The 20,054-nt window shown below is 42.7% G+C and overlaps 1 protein-coding gene across 1 annotated transcript in view; it reads right to left on the bottom strand.

The window, feature by feature from the left end:
- Positions 1 to 13,955: 13,955 nt before the first annotated feature.
- The window catches only part of LOC115432054 (arf-GAP with coiled-coil, ANK repeat and PH domain-containing protein 3), a 15,914-nt gene continuing 9,815 nt past the window's right edge, over positions 13,956 to 20,054 (bottom strand). The window contains 10 exon segments of the mRNA XM_030152830.1: positions 13,956 to 14,131; positions 14,252 to 14,313; positions 14,584 to 14,694; positions 16,759 to 16,868; positions 16,958 to 17,112; positions 17,998 to 18,074; positions 18,328 to 18,422; positions 18,539 to 18,608; positions 19,490 to 19,683; positions 19,792 to 19,903. Coding sequence (XP_030008690.1) covers positions 13,998 to 14,131; positions 14,252 to 14,313; positions 14,584 to 14,694; positions 16,759 to 16,868; positions 16,958 to 17,112; positions 17,998 to 18,074; positions 18,328 to 18,422; positions 18,539 to 18,608; positions 19,490 to 19,683; positions 19,792 to 19,903 — 1,120 coding nt within the window. The 3' untranslated portion in view covers positions 13,956 to 13,997.

Here is a 20,054-nt window from a genome sequence, read left to right as displayed (position 1 = left end):
CCGTTCCTATAAAACTCTGATAAAAACCATCCTGTTCTGAGTTTGACCCGTGCCCGACAGGCAGATCTTTGTGGACCCTGGACCCCAGTCCCCCCTCACACTGACCCCCACCCGGACCGGGTCTGTATTTATAGGGTCTGCAGCCAATAGGAGCCGACAGGCCCACCGAACAGCCAATCAGGAGGCAGGACGGACAACAGGAACCAACACAACAGGAGAGGAGAGAAGCATTAAAGCCAATCTGGTGTTTAGAGTGTTTATAGTCAACAGTGATCACAACATCAAAACTGATCTGATCAGAAATAAATAAATAAATAAATAAAACCAGAGAAAGAAGAAAAAAACGGACCCTTCAAGTTCTGAAAATAAGGAAAAAAAAAGTCACAGATGCAAACACAACAAACAAAACAACAAACACAGCAAAATAAAAACAAAACCAATAAACAAACATAACAAAATAATTTAAAAATAAACAAACACAAAAACTAAAACACAGTAAAATAAACAACAAAAGACAAAACAAAAAACAGCACACAACAAAATAAAACAAAAAAACACAAATGACAAAACAACAAACAAACCAATAAACAACAAGCAAAGCAATAAACAACACAACAACCAACACAACAAACAAAACACAACAAAGTAAACAACAAAAAACACAACAAACAAAACATAACAAAATAATAGCACACAACCAATTAACAACAACAACAACAATGCAACAAAACAGCACAAACCAGCAGGTGGAGTCAAAAAAGACATGACTGAAGGGTTCATGAGTCAGAAAAGAGCCACAAACAGCTGCAAAACACAACAACACAACAAACAAAACACAACAACACAGCAACAAACACGAAAAACACAACCAACAAAACAAAACAACAACAGAATCCAAAACCACAGAAACACAACCCAGTCCACCTTCAGCAGGCGACATGTTGGACTTTGTTAAATGTTTCTGTGGACAAACTGAGGATGGACCATACATCTGTCAATCATATTCATCCTGTAGGGGGCGGACCATACATCTGTCAATCATATTCATCCTGTAGGGGGCGGACCATACAGCTGTCATTCATATTCATCCTGTAGGGGGGCGGACCATACATCTGTCAATCATATTCATCCTGTAGGGGACGGACCATACATCTGTCAATCATATTCATCCTGTAGGGGGCGGACCATACATCTGTCAATCATATTCATCCTGTAGGGGGCGGACCATACAGCTGTCATTCATATTCATCCTGTAGGGGGCGGACCATACATCTGTCAATCATATTCATCCTGTAGGGGGCGGACCATACATCTGTCAATCATATTCATCCTGTAGGGGGCGGACCATACAGCTGTCAATCATATTCATCCTGTAGGGGACGGACCATACATCTGTCAATCATATTCATCCTGTAGGGGGCGGACCATACAGCTGTCAATCATATTCATCCTGTAGGGGGCGGACCATACAGCTGTCAATCATATTCATCCTGTAGGGGGCAGTAATGTCCTTGAGCAGAGTTTAGCTCAAAAGGGAAACGGTCGACAAAAGGTTTTGGATGCTCCACATCCACATCCAAGTCCAACAAGAGCCGACCCACATCCAGGAGGTCCACATCCAGGATGTCCACAACCAGGAGGTCCAGATCCAGGAGGTCCACATCCAGGAGGTCCACAACCAGGAGGTCCACAACCAGGAGGTCCACATCCAAGTCCAAGAAGAGAAGAAGCTTTGACAGACACTATCCTCTGGACATGTGACTCTAGAGGACATGGACTGGTTGGTTCTTCTACATGAGTGAGATGCTTTTCTCAGAATTTAAATAAAACACGTCCCACTCATGTGTACTTGATACAGGAAGCACTGACACCAGTGACATGAAAACCCATGACCTCAGTGTCAGAAGGAAACCACATGACTGCACTGAACGTGGGAAAACCTTTGGTTGGACATTCTGTTGGATTGGATTTTTTATCGTCTTGTGCTGCTGGACATTTGACTTTCCTCCTTTCCTCTTTGGGAGATCAATATAGTATATCTTATCTTATTATCTTATCTCAGTGTTGGTCAAACTGTGGGGTGGGCCCCCTGGGGGTGGGGGTGAGGTCTTACCAGAAATACAGACTTGTTGATTTGCTAATATGTGGAACAGACCATTAACTGTACTGAAGTCCATATGAACAGGCAGTCACCATAGAACCTGAGTCCAGGACTGGCAGATCCACATCAGGACAAAAGTTATTATCGTTAACGAAAACTAATGAAATGATGAAAACTGGAATTGAAAAAAAAAAAGAAAACATTTTCATTAACAGAAATAAATAAAAACTATAATTAAAAGAAAAAACGGTAACAAACTGAAACTGTTTTGTGTTCTTACAAAACTAACTAAAACCTACACAAATTTTGGATTAAATTCCCTTTGTTTCCATCTTTGTTAATGTCAGATCAATATGATATCAATTTATTTCGCTCAAGCAATGAACGCTGGCAGCACCCATACTGCACTTCACGGTCCCACAGTTCTGGTCATTTGTCCTTTACAGTCGTCTGTCTGTTCCAAAGTCTACCTGGAAACATGGAGACTAAAGCAACAGAGTCCTGTCTGGGACTTATGTGAATATGATGGAGAGGAAGATGAAAGATATGAAAAAACTAAAACTGTATAAAAAAAAAAAAAAAAGTTTTATTCATTATTTTGGTCATATTTATACATTATTTTGGTCATTTTTGTTCATAATTTTAGTCAGTTTTATTCATTATTTTGGTCATTTTTGTTCATAATATTAGTCAGTTTTATTCATTATTTTGGTCATTTTGTTCATAATATTATTCAGTTTTATTCATTATTTTGGTCATTTTTGTTCATAATATTAGTCAGTTTTATTCATTATTTGGTCATTTTGGTTCATAATATTAGTCAGTTTTATTCATTATTTTGGTCATTTCTGTTCATTATACAAAAAAAAAAAAAAAAAAGCATTTAGAAAAAAAACTAATAAAAACTATCAAACCTGCTGTAAAAACTAATTCAAACAAACTGAATCGGAGAAAAAAAAGTCAAAAATAAAACTAAACAGTAAAGAATAATCCAACCCTACCCTAACCCGGACTCAGAACCACACTGCGGTACCGGAGCTGCTCCTCCAGGCCGCTGGGGCAGCAGTGGCACCGCGGACGGACCAGACGCGGACTCCTTTGACCCTTCCTGGCCACCGTACTGACTGGTCTGTGGTCACTCTTACGAACCTGGAAAAGTTTTCTGCAGACCAGGACCCGGTCCAAAGCCCAGTATGGGTTCGGGTGCAGCGGGGTTTTGGACCCTCCGGTTCGGTTTGACGGCGGAGTCATTCAACTTCCTGCGGGTTTGGATCCTGTCACTGCGGCTAAAGCTAAAGCTAAGCTAAGCTAGCCCCTCAGAGAAGACGGTAAAGAACAGGAGACAGTGGACCAGTAGTGTGTGTGGTGTGTGTGTGTGTGTGTGTGTGTGTGTGTGTGTGTGTGTGTGTGTTCTTTGAGGCAGGAAGGTTAGTAAAGGTTTATTTATTCTGTACATTTTACAACAGAAACACACACACTCTGTTCTGCTGAGGTTAAGTTCATCAGCCTGTAAATCCTGTAAATTCTTCTAAATCAATGAGAAACAGATAAATGTGGATGTTTTTAGACCTGAACCAGGTTCTGCTTTCAGATGCTTTTAAGGAACACTTTTGTTCTACTTTTAAATTATTGATGGTGTTTATACGAACGTTCTTAGTTCAGTGTTTGATGTCTGGTTTTAAAACAGACTTTTCATGTGTTATTTTGTATATGTTTAGTGTGAATGTGATTCTGTTTAGTGTAACTTCTGCTGTCGCTATCTTGAGCCACGACACTGGAAAAAAGATTTTTAATGTCAACGAGTTTTTTTTCCCTGGTTAAATAAAAATCAAATAAATATCATTTATATTTGACAGGATTTTTCAGTTTCATCAGGAGTCAAACAGGTTCAAAGACATGAACTGTTATCGACACCATGACACAGAGAAGTGTGTATTTATGTGTGTGTGTGTCTTACAGACATCCAGCTGATGATGGTTAAAGAGGAGGATCCCAGTCTGGACCAGGACCCAGATCCGCCCCCCATTAAAGAGGAGCAGGAGGACCCAGGAGTTCAATCAGGATCCAGATCAGCTGATCCAGTTGACGCCAAGTTTCAGGTAAAAGCCTTAAATCACAGACTGTATGAAAGGAAATCTAGGATCTGTTGTCTTTGGACTAAAAGTTGGAACATCTGGACCAGAGCTGTGAAGGTTCTGGTCTTTGACGGACGTGGACTGGGTTCAGAGTCTCTGGTGCAGAAACAGCTGAGCTCCAACCCAAACCAACCTGGTCCTGGTCCTGGTTCAGCTGAGGCCTGTTCCAAACAGCTGCTGGTGTTCCTGTCGCTCAGTGACACTTTTTAAACCCTTCACTGATGATATGTACATATTTATTATTTACATCAGTTCTTTTGCTTGGTTTTCTTCATCGGTTCTAAAACCTGGAACCAATAATCGTTTCTAGTCTTTAAAGATCCGTCTCTTGACTGATCCATCTCAGACGTATGGAGTCGACTGGATGAATGTGGTCAAACTGGGCATGTGTTGGACAGGTTGGGTTTGGTTGTGTTTTAATCGCTGACACTTTCACCATCAGTGTTCCAGAGTAGAGGTGTCAAACATATGGTCCAGGGGCCAAAACCAGCACCACAGAGTCCAATCCGACTGCAGGATGAATGTGTAAAATGTACTGAAAACATTCACACTCAAGGTTGTCAAACTCAGTTTCACCCAGTTTAATCACCAGTGGGTCCGGCCAGTAAATAAACTATAAATAATGACACATTCCAAACCAAACTGGACCAATATTCTGCCGTTACTAAAGGTTTAGTGCTTTTGTAGACCCACTGTTATCTGGATAAATGATAAACTTAGACAGAATATTATTAAAATTCCACTTATTTTTCTTAAAGTTTTCTGGTTGTTCAGGTTATTCATTATTTTTGCAAATGGAATCCATGTAAATGTAGACATTTTAACATTTTCATAATTTAATTCTACTTTTTGTACTAAAATCAAGTTGAAGCATTGTGAAATGTCAGTATTTCCAGGCTGTTCTTCTGTTCTTTTCCTGGTCCGGCCCACTTCAGATCATATTGGACTGAATGTGGAACTGAACTAACATGAGACGGACAGTCCTGGTCTACAGTGGAACCTGGTCGGAGTGTTTCTTGGGTTCAATGGTTGATATAAATAATGAGAGGTGAATAAACAGATGCTATGAATGGTGGTTTCTGTCTGTTTTAGATCATCCTGCATATGTCCAGAAGCTGTTGATGATTAAAGAAGAACAACAGGCTCACAACCCAAATGTCGACCAAGATAAACCAGAGCTTCTGCACATTAAAGAGATTAAAGAGGAAGAAGAGGAACCGTGGACCAATCAGGAGGCAGCGCCGGTTCAGGACCCGAACGAGGCCGATATCATCGAGTTCCCTCTGAAGAGTGATGAAGATGATGAAGAGAAACCTGAGCCGTCACCGCTTCATCAAAGACCAACTGAGGAGAACAAACAGGATCCAGATGGAGGATCAGAACCAGATGTGGACAGAATACACGTTCAGGATGAAAACAGTACGACTGCCACAAACGCAGACACATTCAGCGTCCCAGTCCAAGAGCAGAAGAAGCTTTGACAGGTGTCCTCTGGACGTGGACGCGGCAGGAGGACTGGCGTTCGCATCCTCTACACGAGTTACAAGGTCATCTCAGAAGACCAACAGGACTCACCACGGTCCATGTGTAGTCGATACACAAGACACAAACACGCACAGTCACATGACAAACCCTGACCTCACTGTCAGAGGGGTCGGAGGTCAAAGGAAACCACGCTACTGCTCTGAGTGCGGGGAAAGCATTCGCCAGGAGATCCAATTTAAAAAACCCACATGAGAACTCACACAGGAGAGAAACCATTCAGTTGTTCAGTCTGCGGTAAAAGATTTACCCATAAGTCAACGTTAGCTGGTCACATGAGACTCCACACCGGAGAGAAAACCATTTGGTTGTTCAGAATGTGGCACAAGGTTTAATCTGAAGTCGAGCTTAGATATTCACATGAGAGTCCACACAGGAGAAAAGCCCTTCATATGTTCCATTTGTGGGCGAGCTTTAGATATTATGGTGCGTGCAGGATGCATATGGCAACTCACACAGGAGAGAACCATTTGACTGTTCGGAATGGCGGTACAAAGTTTACCCGGAAGTCAAGCTTAAGTGTTCACATGAGAATCCACACAGGAGAAAAAACCCTTCAAATGTTCCGTTTGTAAAAAGTGTTTTAGTCGAAATGTTACGTCCAGAATCACCTGAAAACCCACATGAGCCAAGAACGCTGAGTTCAAGTGTTGGTGACGTTCAGTAAAACTCACACATCCAGGAACTAGAGCTGGTGATGTGACGGTAAACACTGTAACTGTGAAATGATTCAACTAAAGCGCTTCAACCAGTGGATTGATCCAGATCACATGTGTGTTAATGAATCCAACTGTTCTGAAAGATGAGCAGGTTTGGGCAGTAGCATCATTACACACACACACATACACACGTACATTGAACTGTGGGGAAATCAAACAGCCTTTCAATAGTTTCTCTCTTTTACTGACCAACAAACACAAAGACACCTGACGGTAACAGGACTGAACCTGGAACAGACCAGTGGTTCTCAAACTGTGGGTGTGTGGGTCTTTCCAGGGGGGTCATGGGATCAGTCCTGGGTGTTTTGGTTTTTTTTTTTTGTTCTTCAGGTTGGAACATGTATCAGGTGGAACTAATGTTGATGGTTGGAGCACCCTGAACTCATTTTATGGACTGACACTAACCAATCTACTGTCCTGGTGATTGGACATTTCCTATTTTTATTTGTATAAATATTGTCTCGGAGCAGTCTGGGTGACTTTATTTATATTATTCAAACACAAATCTACGTTATTTTTAATTTGAACAAAAAATTGTTCAAGGAAAGCAAAAAGTATGATACAATATTGATGTTTCTGTCAATAAAAGTTCTAATTGAACCACTGATACAGTGTTGTGGGGGTTGAGGGGGGGCTGGAGGTTTATGGTCCTCCAAGGGGGGGGGTCCCTTTAGTCCACATCAGGACCACACAGTGGAACCTGTCTACCCCTCCCGGCCGCTGGGGCAGCAGTGCGCCTCTGTCCTCGGTTGAAGGACCTGAACCGGACTGAAACACTCAGAGCAGTTTTCCGGTGCTGGACCAGCGGCTCCTTTGACTTTTACTGTGAATGGAGGGTTAGTTGGTGAAGCTGAAGCTGAACTGCGCTGAAACACCAAAGAGTCCAAAACTAAAGACCACATTTGAGACAAACACGGATCCATGAAGTGGACGTACGGGTTCTGCTGCCCGCTCCTTCACGATCAGGTAAAGTCCGTGAACGCATCACAGCACTTCAAACAGGAAAATGAAGGGGAAGCTCGGTTCCGTAGGTCCGACCCGCTGGTACCGAGACCCGGAATGGGCCGAGTCCTGAACCCGGACCCACATGGACGCGTTCAGGAACCGTCCCAGACCGTCTTTAAATGGAACCAAGGAGGTTTTAAGTGAAAGGTTCAGCTGTAAATCTGGTTTTATTTAAAACTAAAGACGAGAGAATGTTCCGGACATCGATCAACTGTGGCTTTGAAAGTCCGACCTGGTCCCTAGTTTAACCCTTTCACTCATAGTGGTCACTCCAGTGGACAGTTCTTCTCCAGCTGTTTTCTTGTATATTCATGGATTTTTGTTGCTTTAGTTCCATATCAGTCAACGTAGTGGGCGCTCATGCATCATCCAAACTCTGACATTCAGACCATTACTGTAACTTTGCTGTTCTAGATAAACCTGATCTGCACAAACATGTCCTGAGTGTAAATCAACTGCTATTGTTATCAGACTGTAATTAACAGTTTTCTGAAACAATTTTTTTTGTTTTGTTGCTATCCTCCTGAGACCCAGCAATGCACTTTGTCCTCTATAGGGGACCAAAAGTTTGACAGTTTAACTTACATACTGTCCATTGCAAAGAACATTCCATAAAAAAAAAAATCAATCAATCAATAAAAATGATTTTAAAATGTATCTTAAAAAACTGTTGCATTATGCAGTTTCCAATCAAGACAACTGTCAATTTCCTGGTCTCAGGAGGATATTATCTTCATGAAATGAGTAATAACTAGTATTAGAATATGATAAACTGTGAGAAACAGATTAGTGGCATTAAAAATGTTTTTATTTAATAGTTTTCACAACAGTATATGACTTTCTAATGATGAGTTTTAAATACATGTTTCTCTTTGCTTAAAAAATTAAACGTATGGTGTCCAGCTGAGTGGACATTTTTGCAAATCCATGAAAAATAGATTGATTTTTTTTTTTCAATGGCATTGTTTTTTTCATGCCTAAAGAGAAAAAAAAAACACTCAGGAAAAAAAAAAAATCTTGATTAAGGTTGTCATAATTCATGCATGAAAGGGTTAATAAAGGCTAGAAGACTTCCACAATCAGAACATTTATTCCAGTGTTTTGCAGATGAGCAGTGGAGAAAACACCCAGATGTCCTCAGTCTGGGTCAGGAGGAGGAGGAGGAGGTGGAGATGTGGACCGTGTTGGTTCCAGGGCTGATGCAGCTCAGACCCGTTTCAGGGGCAGTTTAAAATCATGGGAAATCTAGTCTGGGGTCCCAGTGTTTCCACGGTAACAGTGAACATTGCATCACTGGTTGTTGTTGGTTCTGGTCAGTATGTTTAGGACCATACAGTCCAGTTGGTACCGGTCCGGTATATTTAGACCATGCAGTCCGTTGGTACTGGTTCAGTATATTCAGAACATGCAGCCCAGCTGGTTCCGGTCTGGCGGATGGGGGGTTGTTGTGGTTTAATGGTTCGATTGTTTGTTATTGTTCTGCAGATGTCAGTGGTAAAAGAAGCTGGTTCCCCCTGAGCAGCAGAACCGGACCTCCAATCGGGCCAGGAGGAACCAGAACTTCTCAACATCAAAGAGGAGGAACTGTGGACCAATCAGGAGGTTCTGACAGAGGTGGATTCGACCCAGTTCCTAGTGAAGAGTGAGGATGATGAAGACCAACCTCAGTCGTCACAGCTCCATCGAAGACAGACTGAGCAGAACCGAGAGGGTCCAGACGGATCAGAACCAGCCTCCATCTTCCATCCACATCCTGATGAACACACTGAGGAATCTGAGGACACCGAGGACAGCGAAGACTGGACCCAGAGCAGTGGACCCGAGTCCACCCAACAACACCAAACCTTCAGGCCAGCCGTTCGCCTGGACCCACGGAACCCGAACCTGTGAATGTAGTTGACACAGACAGTAACATAGAAATAATGACCTGATGGAAGAGAAGAGGGAGGGAAAATGAAACCACATCACTGCTCTGATGTGGGAAAACATTTAGTCAGTGGTCCAATTTGAAAAGACACATGAGAACTCAAACGGGAGAGAAACCATTTGGTTGTTCCATTGTAATACGAGTTTACTCAAAGTCAAGCTAGATATTCACATGAGAATCCACACAGGAGAAACCCTCAGATGTTTGGATTGTAACAATATGTTTCAGCAAATAGGTAACTTTAGGACACATATGGCAGCTCACAAAGGACAGAAACACTTTGGATGTTCAGTATGTGGTAAAAAGCTTTTCTCAAAAGTCAGAGTTACGTTATCACAGTAGAGGACACACAGGAGAGAAACCATTTTACTGTAAAGTATGCGACGCAGTATTCGCTCGAAAATCTATCTTAGACGTTCACAGTCGAGTCCACACAGGAGAGAAACCCTACAGCTGCTCGGTCTGTAAGAAATGTTTCAGCCAAAAATGTAATTACAGGAGGCATATGGCAACTCACACAGGAGAGAAACTCTTTGGTTGTTCAGTGTGTGGGAAAAGATTTGCAGATAAGTCAACTTTAGATACCACCGTCGAGTTCACACGGGGGAGAAACCGTTCTGTTGTTCAGTTTGGTAACAAACGCTTTAGCAAAAAAGCCACGTTCAGACACATATGAAGACCCATGAAAGACAGGAAACACTGAGGTCAGTGTTGGTGATGCTGAGTGAAAAACACAGAACTGGGAATGAAGGTTGTGGAATGAACAGCAGGACTGTTTAGAATGTTCTGAGCAGTGCATTCGAAAGTGCATGTGTGGTTTAACCAGGTCTGTACTGTGATACCATTCATACTGAACCTTAAAGAGGAACGATGTAAGTTTGGACCGTTCTGGTTCTTCCTCACTGTTTTTGTATCATTTTTCTCTATGGAGCGCCCCTACAGTTTGGACATACCATATTGACTGTGGTAAAACCCACCCCTAACCTCGCCCCCCTCCGACCATTGCATTTGTTTTCAGTGAAGTTAATCCTTCTAAGCATGGGTTCAATACTGAACTGCAAATATCTGATGAAAACTAGATTTAACTGATTACCTCCGCCAAGGATGTTCTGTTTTTGCCGGTGTTGGTTTGTCTGTCTGTCTGTCTGTTCCTGTGCAAGATAACTCAAAAAGTTATGGATGGATTGGATGAAAATTTCAGGAAATGTTGATACTGGCACAAGGAACAAATGATTAAATTTTGTGGTGATGGGGGGGGGCACTTATCTGCCTTGGCAGAGGTCTGCGCTCTCCGAGGTGCTTTTCCAGTTTAATTCTGGTTTAGTAATAAAAACACCACTCCTGAGGCAAAAGGGTGACCTAGTAAATGAAACAAACACACACCTACGGGAAACAAACAACCAGGATTACTAGTGAGTTTGCTAACATCTGCGCTAGCTAGCAAGCAACCAGCATCATTGATAAAATTAGTTGATCGAGTAAACAATGTATACAAATATCAATCATCAAGAGGTGTAGTTAGGGTCGCATAAGAAAATAAAACCCCAGTCACTATGAGAATAAAGTTGTAAACTAGAAAAAGCACTCCCCCCTGATCACCACCAAAATTTAATCATTTGTTCCTTCTGCCAGTATCAACATTTCCTGAAATTTTCATCCAATCCGTCCATAACTTTTTGAGTTATGTGCCACAAGGCAGACAAACCAACGCCGGCAAAAACAGAACTCCTTGGCGGAGCTAAATATCAAGATAAAACTCATAATTTAGGAGAATAAAGGCAAATACAAAGAGTCATATATTATGAAAACAAAGTTTTAGTTTAAAAAAAATCAGAATTTAACAAAAGTGTTTGTATTTTATGAGATTAAAGTTGAAATATTTTGAAAATAAATTCACAAGTTTGATAAACTGTCATATTTTATAAATCTTAATCCTTGTTGATGAGTTTCCAGTTACAGCGACTGCAACAAGTGAAGCATCAACTTACACATCTGTTGGAGTGGACAACTAATGCTAATGTGTTGATGGTAGGCGGGGCTAATAGGCTCAGTATTTGGTGGGTGGGGGTAATAGGCTCAGTATTTGTCCTTTGTGCGTAACCCCCAAATGACAGTAGAACCTCCCAGAATGTTCCAGTTCGACATTATCAGACCAGTGGGTACGACTGTATTCTAGAAATCAGGATATTTTTCCCGCCTGTTTTTAAATTACGATGTTTGTTCTTCTAACATTATGGCTTTCATCTTGAAATGTGATGACTTTAATCATGTAAAGTTATGACTCTTTTTGTATTTGACTTTATTGTTGTAAAATTATTTTTATTTATTTCTTTGCACATCCCTAACATTAATCAAAGTCATAATAAACAGTAAAAGTGCAGGTAGAAGCGCAGAGCCTCTTAATGGTTATTTTTAAACACCATCCTGGGGACCCCTCATGTTCAATCTTTACATAGAAATTGAAGGCATTTCAGAGCAGTGGTTGTGTCTACCGTCCAGACCAGAACCACAGTCCAGAACAGTAAAAAATTGGGCAAAATAGAGTAAAAATTTGGTTTTAAAAATGGTGTAAAAAAAAAAAAATTGGTAAAAAGGGGCAAAAATTAGGCCAACAACTTGTTAAAAATAGAGCATAATGGGGGAAAAATGGGCTAAAAATTTGGTAAAGATGAGTGTCAAATGGGGCAAAAAAAGCAGCAGAAATGAGGCAAAAAACTGAGCAAAACCTTAAAGTGACAGAAACAGTGGAGGTGATGTTGACTTGTCTCTTCGGAGCGTTTTTCAATCTGGACACAATGTGACATTCATTTGGGAAAACAACAGAAGATAATAATAATAATAATAATTATTATTATTATAACAATAATAATAATAATATATAATAACAATAATAATAATAATAACAATAACAGACCTTTACAGTTGAATTCTGTCATCTGCACTGTTCACTGCTCATTTGTTCTTCAAATAATAAAATACTAAACTGAAACCTTGTGTTTTGATAAAATTCTGAGCGCTGACATTGACCTGGCGGTGATTTCAAAGCCACGCCCACAGGAGTCATGTGATTTCTTTCTTTCTTTATTATTACTGGTTGGTTGTACAGGGCTGTTACAGACACCATTAACCCTTTGAACACCACTGTTTCAGTCTCCACAGTTGGTTCTTCTGCCTCAGGATGCACCGACCCTTTTTACAGACGTGGCTCACTAGCTGCCGACGGTTGAAACAAACTACGTGGTGTTTTAAAGGCATCTCATACTCGTACGATGGTAACAGACGTCTCCACAGACACAAACCAAGAAGAACGGTCGTAAAACCCAAACATTATGACAATGATCTGACCCTCAACTTTAATGTCACTGAACAGAGTCCTGGATTAAATCTGGTTTTACCAGAATATTAGACTAAAGTAAAGTGGCTAAAACCCCTTAAAATAATACTTTTAGTACAATGACAGCAGCAGGTTATGTCCCTTTAAGAACAGAAAATAAATGTAACTAAAGAAAAAACATCCAATTCAACTGGAGAAACAACTAAACATAAAAGGCTCTAACTGTGTTCTGTTATATAATATATAAACCCAGGTTTAATAAACCATATCTGTGATATATTCATATTCAGGGGCAGGTTCAGTAACTATGGAACACCGTTACTATGGAAACGCAGTGTCATAGGACGTGTTTTTAAGCAGGACTTGACTGAACCCTAAAGATCTTAGAGGTCAGAGGTCGTTACAGGTCCTTCCCATGATTGGGCGACTTTTTCAACTCTGCTGTCTGTCCATCTGTCCATCTGTCCATCTGTCCTGCTCCTACCTTCTCTTCCTCTCATTTACTCTCCTCCTCCCCTCTTGATCCTCCTCCTCCATCCATCCATCCATCCATCCTCCTCCTCCTTCTTCATCCTCCTCCTCCTTCTTCATCCTCCTCCTCCTCCCTCTTCATCCTCCTCCTCCTTCTTCATCCTCCTCCTCCCTCTTCATCCTCCTCCTCCTCCTTCTTCATCCTCCTCCTCCTCCTTCTTCATCCTCCTCCTCCCTCTTCATCCTCCTCCTCCTCCTCTTCATACCTCCTCCTCCTCCTTCTTCCTCCTCCTCCTCCTCCCTCTTCCTCCTCCTCCTCCTCCTTCTTCATCCTCCTCCTCCCTCTTCATCCTCCTCCTCCCTCTTCATCCTCCTCCTCCTTCTTCATCCTCCTCTCTCCTCCTTCTTCTCCTCCTCCTCCTTCTTCATCCTCCTCCTCCTCCCTCTTCATACCTCCTCCTCCTCCCTCTTCATCCTCCTCTCTCCCTCCTTCTTCATCCTCCTCCTCCTCTCTTCATCCTCCTCCTCCTCCCTCTTCATCCTCCTCCTCCCCCTTCTTTCATCCTCCTCCTCCTCCCTCTTCATCCTCCTCCTCCTCTTCTTCATCCTCCTCCTCCTTCTCATCCTCCTCCTCCTCCTCCTTCTTCATCCTCTCCTCTCCCCCTCTTGCATCCTCCTCCTCCTCTCCCTCTTCATCCCTCTACCTCCCTCCCCTCTCATCCTCCTCCTCCTCCTTCTTCATCCTCCTCCTCCTCCTCCTTCTTCATCCTCCTCCTCCTCCTTCTTCATCCTCCTCCTCCGTTCTGCGGTTGAACTGCCGTCTGCTCAGTTTGTCTGGATCATGTGATGCCATGTCGCTGAAGTCACGGATGATGTCCTGAAACGTCTCGTCATCTCCTGTCGATTCGACACAGTTAGAGAATCAAAGCCGATGTTTCAGAGCTCAAGAATATCAGTTCAGCTTTAATTAGTTCATTAATTAGTTCTGTGTGTGTGTGTGTGTGTGTGTGTACTAACCAACAGCTCCAAACACTCCTTCTGAATCTCTCATCTCTTCATTCATCCTGGCCATCCGAAGTCTGAAACATTACGAACCAACAACCACAGGAAGTACGGCAACATATAAATAAACAGATACATACGACATTATATAGTCTATAGTACCCTGTATACAGCATTATATAGTCTACATTTACACAAATACGCAACACAAATCTAACTCACCTAACTGTAACTCATGTTTCACCGAGGTTTAGTGTGTGTGTGTGTGTGTGTGAGAGTGTGTGTGTGTGTGTGTCACTGTGACATAACCCTAACCAGAGGAAAACAACACAAAGACAAAAACTCACAGTGTAACTATGTCAGCGTGGGCTGTTTCCATGGCGATGGCCAGTGGGTCGTGTCCTCTCTCGTCCACAGCGTACTGATTGGCTCCTCTCTTCAGCAGCAGACACACCTGTCTGCACATGCCCAGTGGAAGTCAGCAGGCGGTGTGTGTTTGTGTGATGGCTGTAGTTCACACACACCACCACTATCCCCTCTACGTGGTCTTCACCTCCAAACACTAATGTCTGGACGTGACAGTGGTTGAACATAAACTGAACTGACTCTGGTCACCTGTGTCTCTGACGTCACCATGTTGTTTATCTTTTTCTTTCGTTTATCGGGAACAACATCTTCTATAACTTCATTGATCTGAACTATTCAAAATGTTTTGTATGGATCAGACTGAAAACTCAAAGTCTGGACCAAATGAGATTTGTATCAAAGCTCCGTCAAATGAAATAAAACTCAACAAAAACCTATGGAGGAGGGCTGTCTACACATTTGGGTCAGTTTGTCCCAGCAGAGTTAGCGTTAGCGCACACGTGACAGGCAGCAGAACCAAAACATAAAGGTGGAAGAGCAGAAGCAGCATGCTAACCCTCTGGATGGAAATATGAGGAGAAAAAACCAGACCGAACAGTCGATCCACACAAAGGATTAGACACACTCTGAAGGAAGGAGTTTAAGATTCACCCGAGCACTTCCACCTTAAAATACCACCTTAACACCAAGCAGACGTTAGTCTGGGATTCTGTTAGCACTATGGCTAACGAGTCAACCAGCTAGGACAAACACGTTAAGTGTATATATATTTAAGTACATTTATATTTAAGTGCATATATATTTGAGTACATTTATATTTAAGTGCATATATTTAAGTCCATATAAAGTCCATATATATTCAAGTGCATACACATTTAAGTGCATATATATTTAAGTACATCTATATTGAAGTGGATACATATTTAAACAGATATACTGTATATATTTAAATACATATATATTTAAGTGCACATATATTTAAGTACATATATTTCAGTGCAGATGCTGTATATATTTAAGTGCATATATATTTAAGCGGATATATATTTAAGTACATGTATATTTAAGTGCATATATATTTAAGTACATATATTTCAGTGCAGATGCTGTATATATTTAAGTGCATATATATTTGAGTACATTTATATTTAAGTGCATATATTTAAGTCCATATAAAGTCCATATATATTCAAGTGCATACACATTTAAGTGCATATATATTTAAGTACATCTATATTTAAGTGCACATATATTTAAGTACATATATTTCAGTGCAGATGCTGTATATATTTAAGTGCATATATATTTAAGTACATATATATTTCAGTGCAGATATATATTGAAGTACATACATATTTGAATACATATATATTCAAGTGCATATATATATTTAAGCACATACAGGGTGGGGAAGCAAAATGTACAATGAACATTTAGTTGTTTTTTCTCAGCAGACACTACGTCAATTGTTTTGAACCCAAACACATATTGATGTCATAATCATACCTAACACTATTATCCATACCTTTTCAGAAACTTTTGCCCATATGAGTAATCAGGAAAGCAAACGTCAAAGAGTGTGTGATTTGCTGAATGCACTCGTCACACCAAAGGAGATTTCAAAAATAGTTGGAGTGTCCATAAAGACTGTTTATAATGGAAAGAAGAGAATGACTATGAGTAAAACTATTACCAGAAAGTCTGGAAGATACTATTAAAGAAGAATGGGAGAAGTTGTCACCCCAATATTTGAGGAACACTTGCGCAAGTTTCAGGAAGCGTGTGAAGGCAGTTATTGAGAAAGAAGGAGGACACATAGAATAAAAACATTTTCTATTATGTACATTTTCTTGTGACAAATAAATTCTCATGACTTTCAATAAACTAATTGGTCATACACTGTCTTTCAATCCCTGCCTCAAAATATTGTACATTTTGCTTCCCCACCCTGTATATATTGAAGTGCATATATATTTAAGTGCATATATAATTAAGTGCATATATATTTAAGTGCATATATATTCCCATCTTTTTTGAGTCTGTTTGTTTATGCAAAATGAATCATGATTAATACAGATGAAAAATGAATGATTTTTAATTGTGCTTAGTCTAAAGTACTGCACCTGGCCCCTGTGCTTAGTGTGATGGAACATTACCCGGTGTGTCCAGCGGTGGCAGCAGTGTGCAGCGCTCCTTGTCCTCTCTGGTCTCTGTGGTTGACGTTGGCTCCGTTTTGCAGGAGGAACTCGCAGGCCAACAGTGACCCCTGTAGGTGACACAGACCAATGACAGCGCTGTGACTGCAGCGGCTGCAGCTGTTTCCTGACTCCTCCCACCCTTTAACGCCCTCCTCACCCCTACGGCGGCGCCGATCAGCGCCGTGCGACCCTGCTCTGTACTTATGCTCCCGTTGACCTCCGCCCCCTGGGCCAGCGCCGCTGCCATGGCAACCAGGTCTCCTGTCGTCGCAGCCTGATACAGACAAAGCCCCGCCTCCTCTTTGGTAGACTCTGAAACAAAACAGAGGAAGAAAAGAGTGGGTTTTCACAGAGCCGTTAACCCAAACCCAACCTTTAGATGACGTCCTGTTTTTCTGAAACCGAAACACAGGTGATTTTCAACTATATTTAACATTAGTCATTATCAGTGACTAATATTATAACTGCATCATCTCCTTCACCGTCCAATCAGCTTCTATTTGCCATTAAATACACAGAAGCTGAAGCTGTGACAGTAGAAGCAGAGGATAAGGACCAGACAAATGAACAACTAAGCATCTGATTGGGTGGATCTGTCCCATAGACGACATGTGACACTGGAATCCACCTCCCGCACATGTGCAGTGGTGACACCAGACGGCTGAGTTTGAACGTCTGTTCAACAGGAAACACATGAGTTTAATGGAGCGGTTCTGTGGGGTGTGGACCTGAGGTGGTTCTGTGGGGTGTGGACCTGAGGTGGTTCTGTGGGGTGTGGACCTGAAGTGGTTCTGTGGGGTGTGGACCTGAGGTGGTTCTGTGGGGTGTGGACCTGAAGTGGTTCTGTGGGGTGTGGACCTGAAGTGGTTCTGTGGGGTGTGGACCTGAGGTGGTTCTGTGGGGTGTGGACCTGAAGTGGTTCTGTGGGGTGTTTAACTGAAGCGGTTCTGTGGGGTGTGGACCTGAAGTGGTTCTGTGGGGTGTGGACCTGAGGTGGTTCTGTGGGATGTGGTTCTGTGGGGTGTTTAACTGAAGTGGTTCTGTGGGGTGTGGACCTGAAGTGGTTCTGTGGGGTGTTTAACTGAAGCGGTTCTGTGGGGTGTGGACCTGAAGTGGTTCTGTGGGGTGCAGTTCTGTGGGGTGTGGTTTTGTGGGGTGTGGTTCTGTGGGGTGTGGTTCTGTGGGGTGTGGACCTACTGGATCCGTGTGGGCCGGTTCTGTTGGTGAAGCTCTTCTCCACATACTTCTGTTTGATCCAGGCCTCCTTCTGGGCTCTGAAACACAGAACATCCTCCTCCGTCGTCACCTTCACTTTCAAACAAACAGCTCCTACTTTTACTGGAGCGGATTCTCCAAACACCTGACATTTGTCCAGTTTATGAAACACGTGTGTGGAACACCAAAGGTTTACATGGAACTGAGCAAAAACAAACACATGACTTCAGCTGAAACATCCGATAAAACTGGTCTCCTGTACTCAGACTCTACTGGTCCCAGGGTTCCCAGTGCATCATGGGAGTGTTTTACCGTGGGCTGTCGGGCTGAGGTTTAACGTGTCCTTCCTCCGAACATCGCGCCTCATAGATACGGTTGATGACGTCATTTCCCAGAATACACAGCAGCTAAAGTGAAGACACGAGAACAGAAGAGGGGATGTTCATCCTACCCATAATGCATCTGTGCATCAGTTAGAGCTCGGCAGCGCTTCAAACCCTGAAGGTAGAGTGTGCGCTCTTACCTTCATCTGTTCAGAGTCCCACGAGTCCAGAGTCAGAGAGCGCACCTTGGACACGTGGACGCCCAGACTCCTGCAACACACACACACACAGGACACACTAAGTACTACACACAGGACACACTAAGTACGACACACAGGACACACTAAGTACTACACACAGTACACACACATAATACACGCACACACATAATACACACACAGGACACACTATGGACTACACACACAGTACACACCATATACTACACACACACAGACATACTACTACACACAGTACACACTATGCACTACACACACAGACCACACACATAATACACACACAGTACACACTATATACTACACACACATATTACACACACAATGTACTACACACAGATAATACACACTGCAGAACCACAGAGTCCAGAACCACAGAGTCCAGAACCACAGTCTTCAGGAGGAGGATGGACTCGTGGTCTTCTTCTCCTTCATACCAGATCTGGTCCTAGATGAAGGTTGTCAGACTAAACGTGTGTGTTTCTGACGGTGCTGTGTTTGTGTCCTGTTTGTTCACCTTTGTTGTTTCATGACCCAAACGGACATGTGTCAACTACTTCACACACAAAGGTCAAAGGTCGAGCTCTGGACAAATATCCATGTCCCACCCAGGGTTCTAAAACTTGAAGGCTTATCTGGGTTTCTGAACTCAGGATGTGGTGTTTAAAGCCCAGGTACACAGGTCCGGTCTCCTGCTGGTGCCCCTGACCACGGTCCTGACCCAGATCTGGAGTCCATGAATGCTAATGCTAATGCTAGTTCCTGTGCGCTTATTACAGGGACAATAAAATCCCTTTTAAAAACGAGTTACTTCAAAAACCAGATACTGACCAGGACACTCAAGTCCACCTACTGAGACCCAGCCCTAATGAAGACCTAAATGCCCCTCCCCCCGGCAGCTAAGCCCCTCCTCTTTACCTGTGGATGCCGGAGCATTCAATACACATAGTGACCCCCAGGTTGACCGACGCCCATCGAGGCTCCTCCTCCCCACAGTCACAGCACCAATGGTTCCCAGGGACACTCAGGGCCACGCCCAGCGCTGGCGCTCTGTGGGTGGGGGGGGCGGGGGCGGCGTGGCCAGGACACAGAGTGACGACAGGCTCTTTAATCTGAAATACAATCACACAAGTAGTGATTTTAGAAGAGTTCAGTCAGTTTAATACATTTATGTTTTAATTAGACTGTGTGTGTGCGTGTGTGTGTGCATTGGACACTGCCTGAGTGGGCGGGGCCTCGTCCTTCTCTCTGTACGCCAGGTCGATGCTGCCCTGAACGGCACCGAGCCACGCCTGCTTCAGCTGTTCTGAGTCAGCCTGTAGAGCACAGCACCTGAGACACACAACAGACACACAACGGACACACAACGGACACACAACAGACACACAATGGACACGCAAAGACACATAACAGACACACAACGGACACACAACGGACACACAACGGACACACAACAGACACACAATGGACACGCAAAGACACA

The sequence above is a fragment of the Sphaeramia orbicularis genome, chromosome 13 (genome assembly GCF_902148855.1).
Source record: "Sphaeramia orbicularis chromosome 13, fSphaOr1.1, whole genome shotgun sequence".
NCBI lineage: Eukaryota > Metazoa > Chordata > Actinopteri > Kurtiformes > Apogonidae > Sphaeramia > Sphaeramia orbicularis.
Note: the sequence above shows the minus strand (reverse complement) of the source record. Positions and strands in the feature narration are given on the sequence as shown.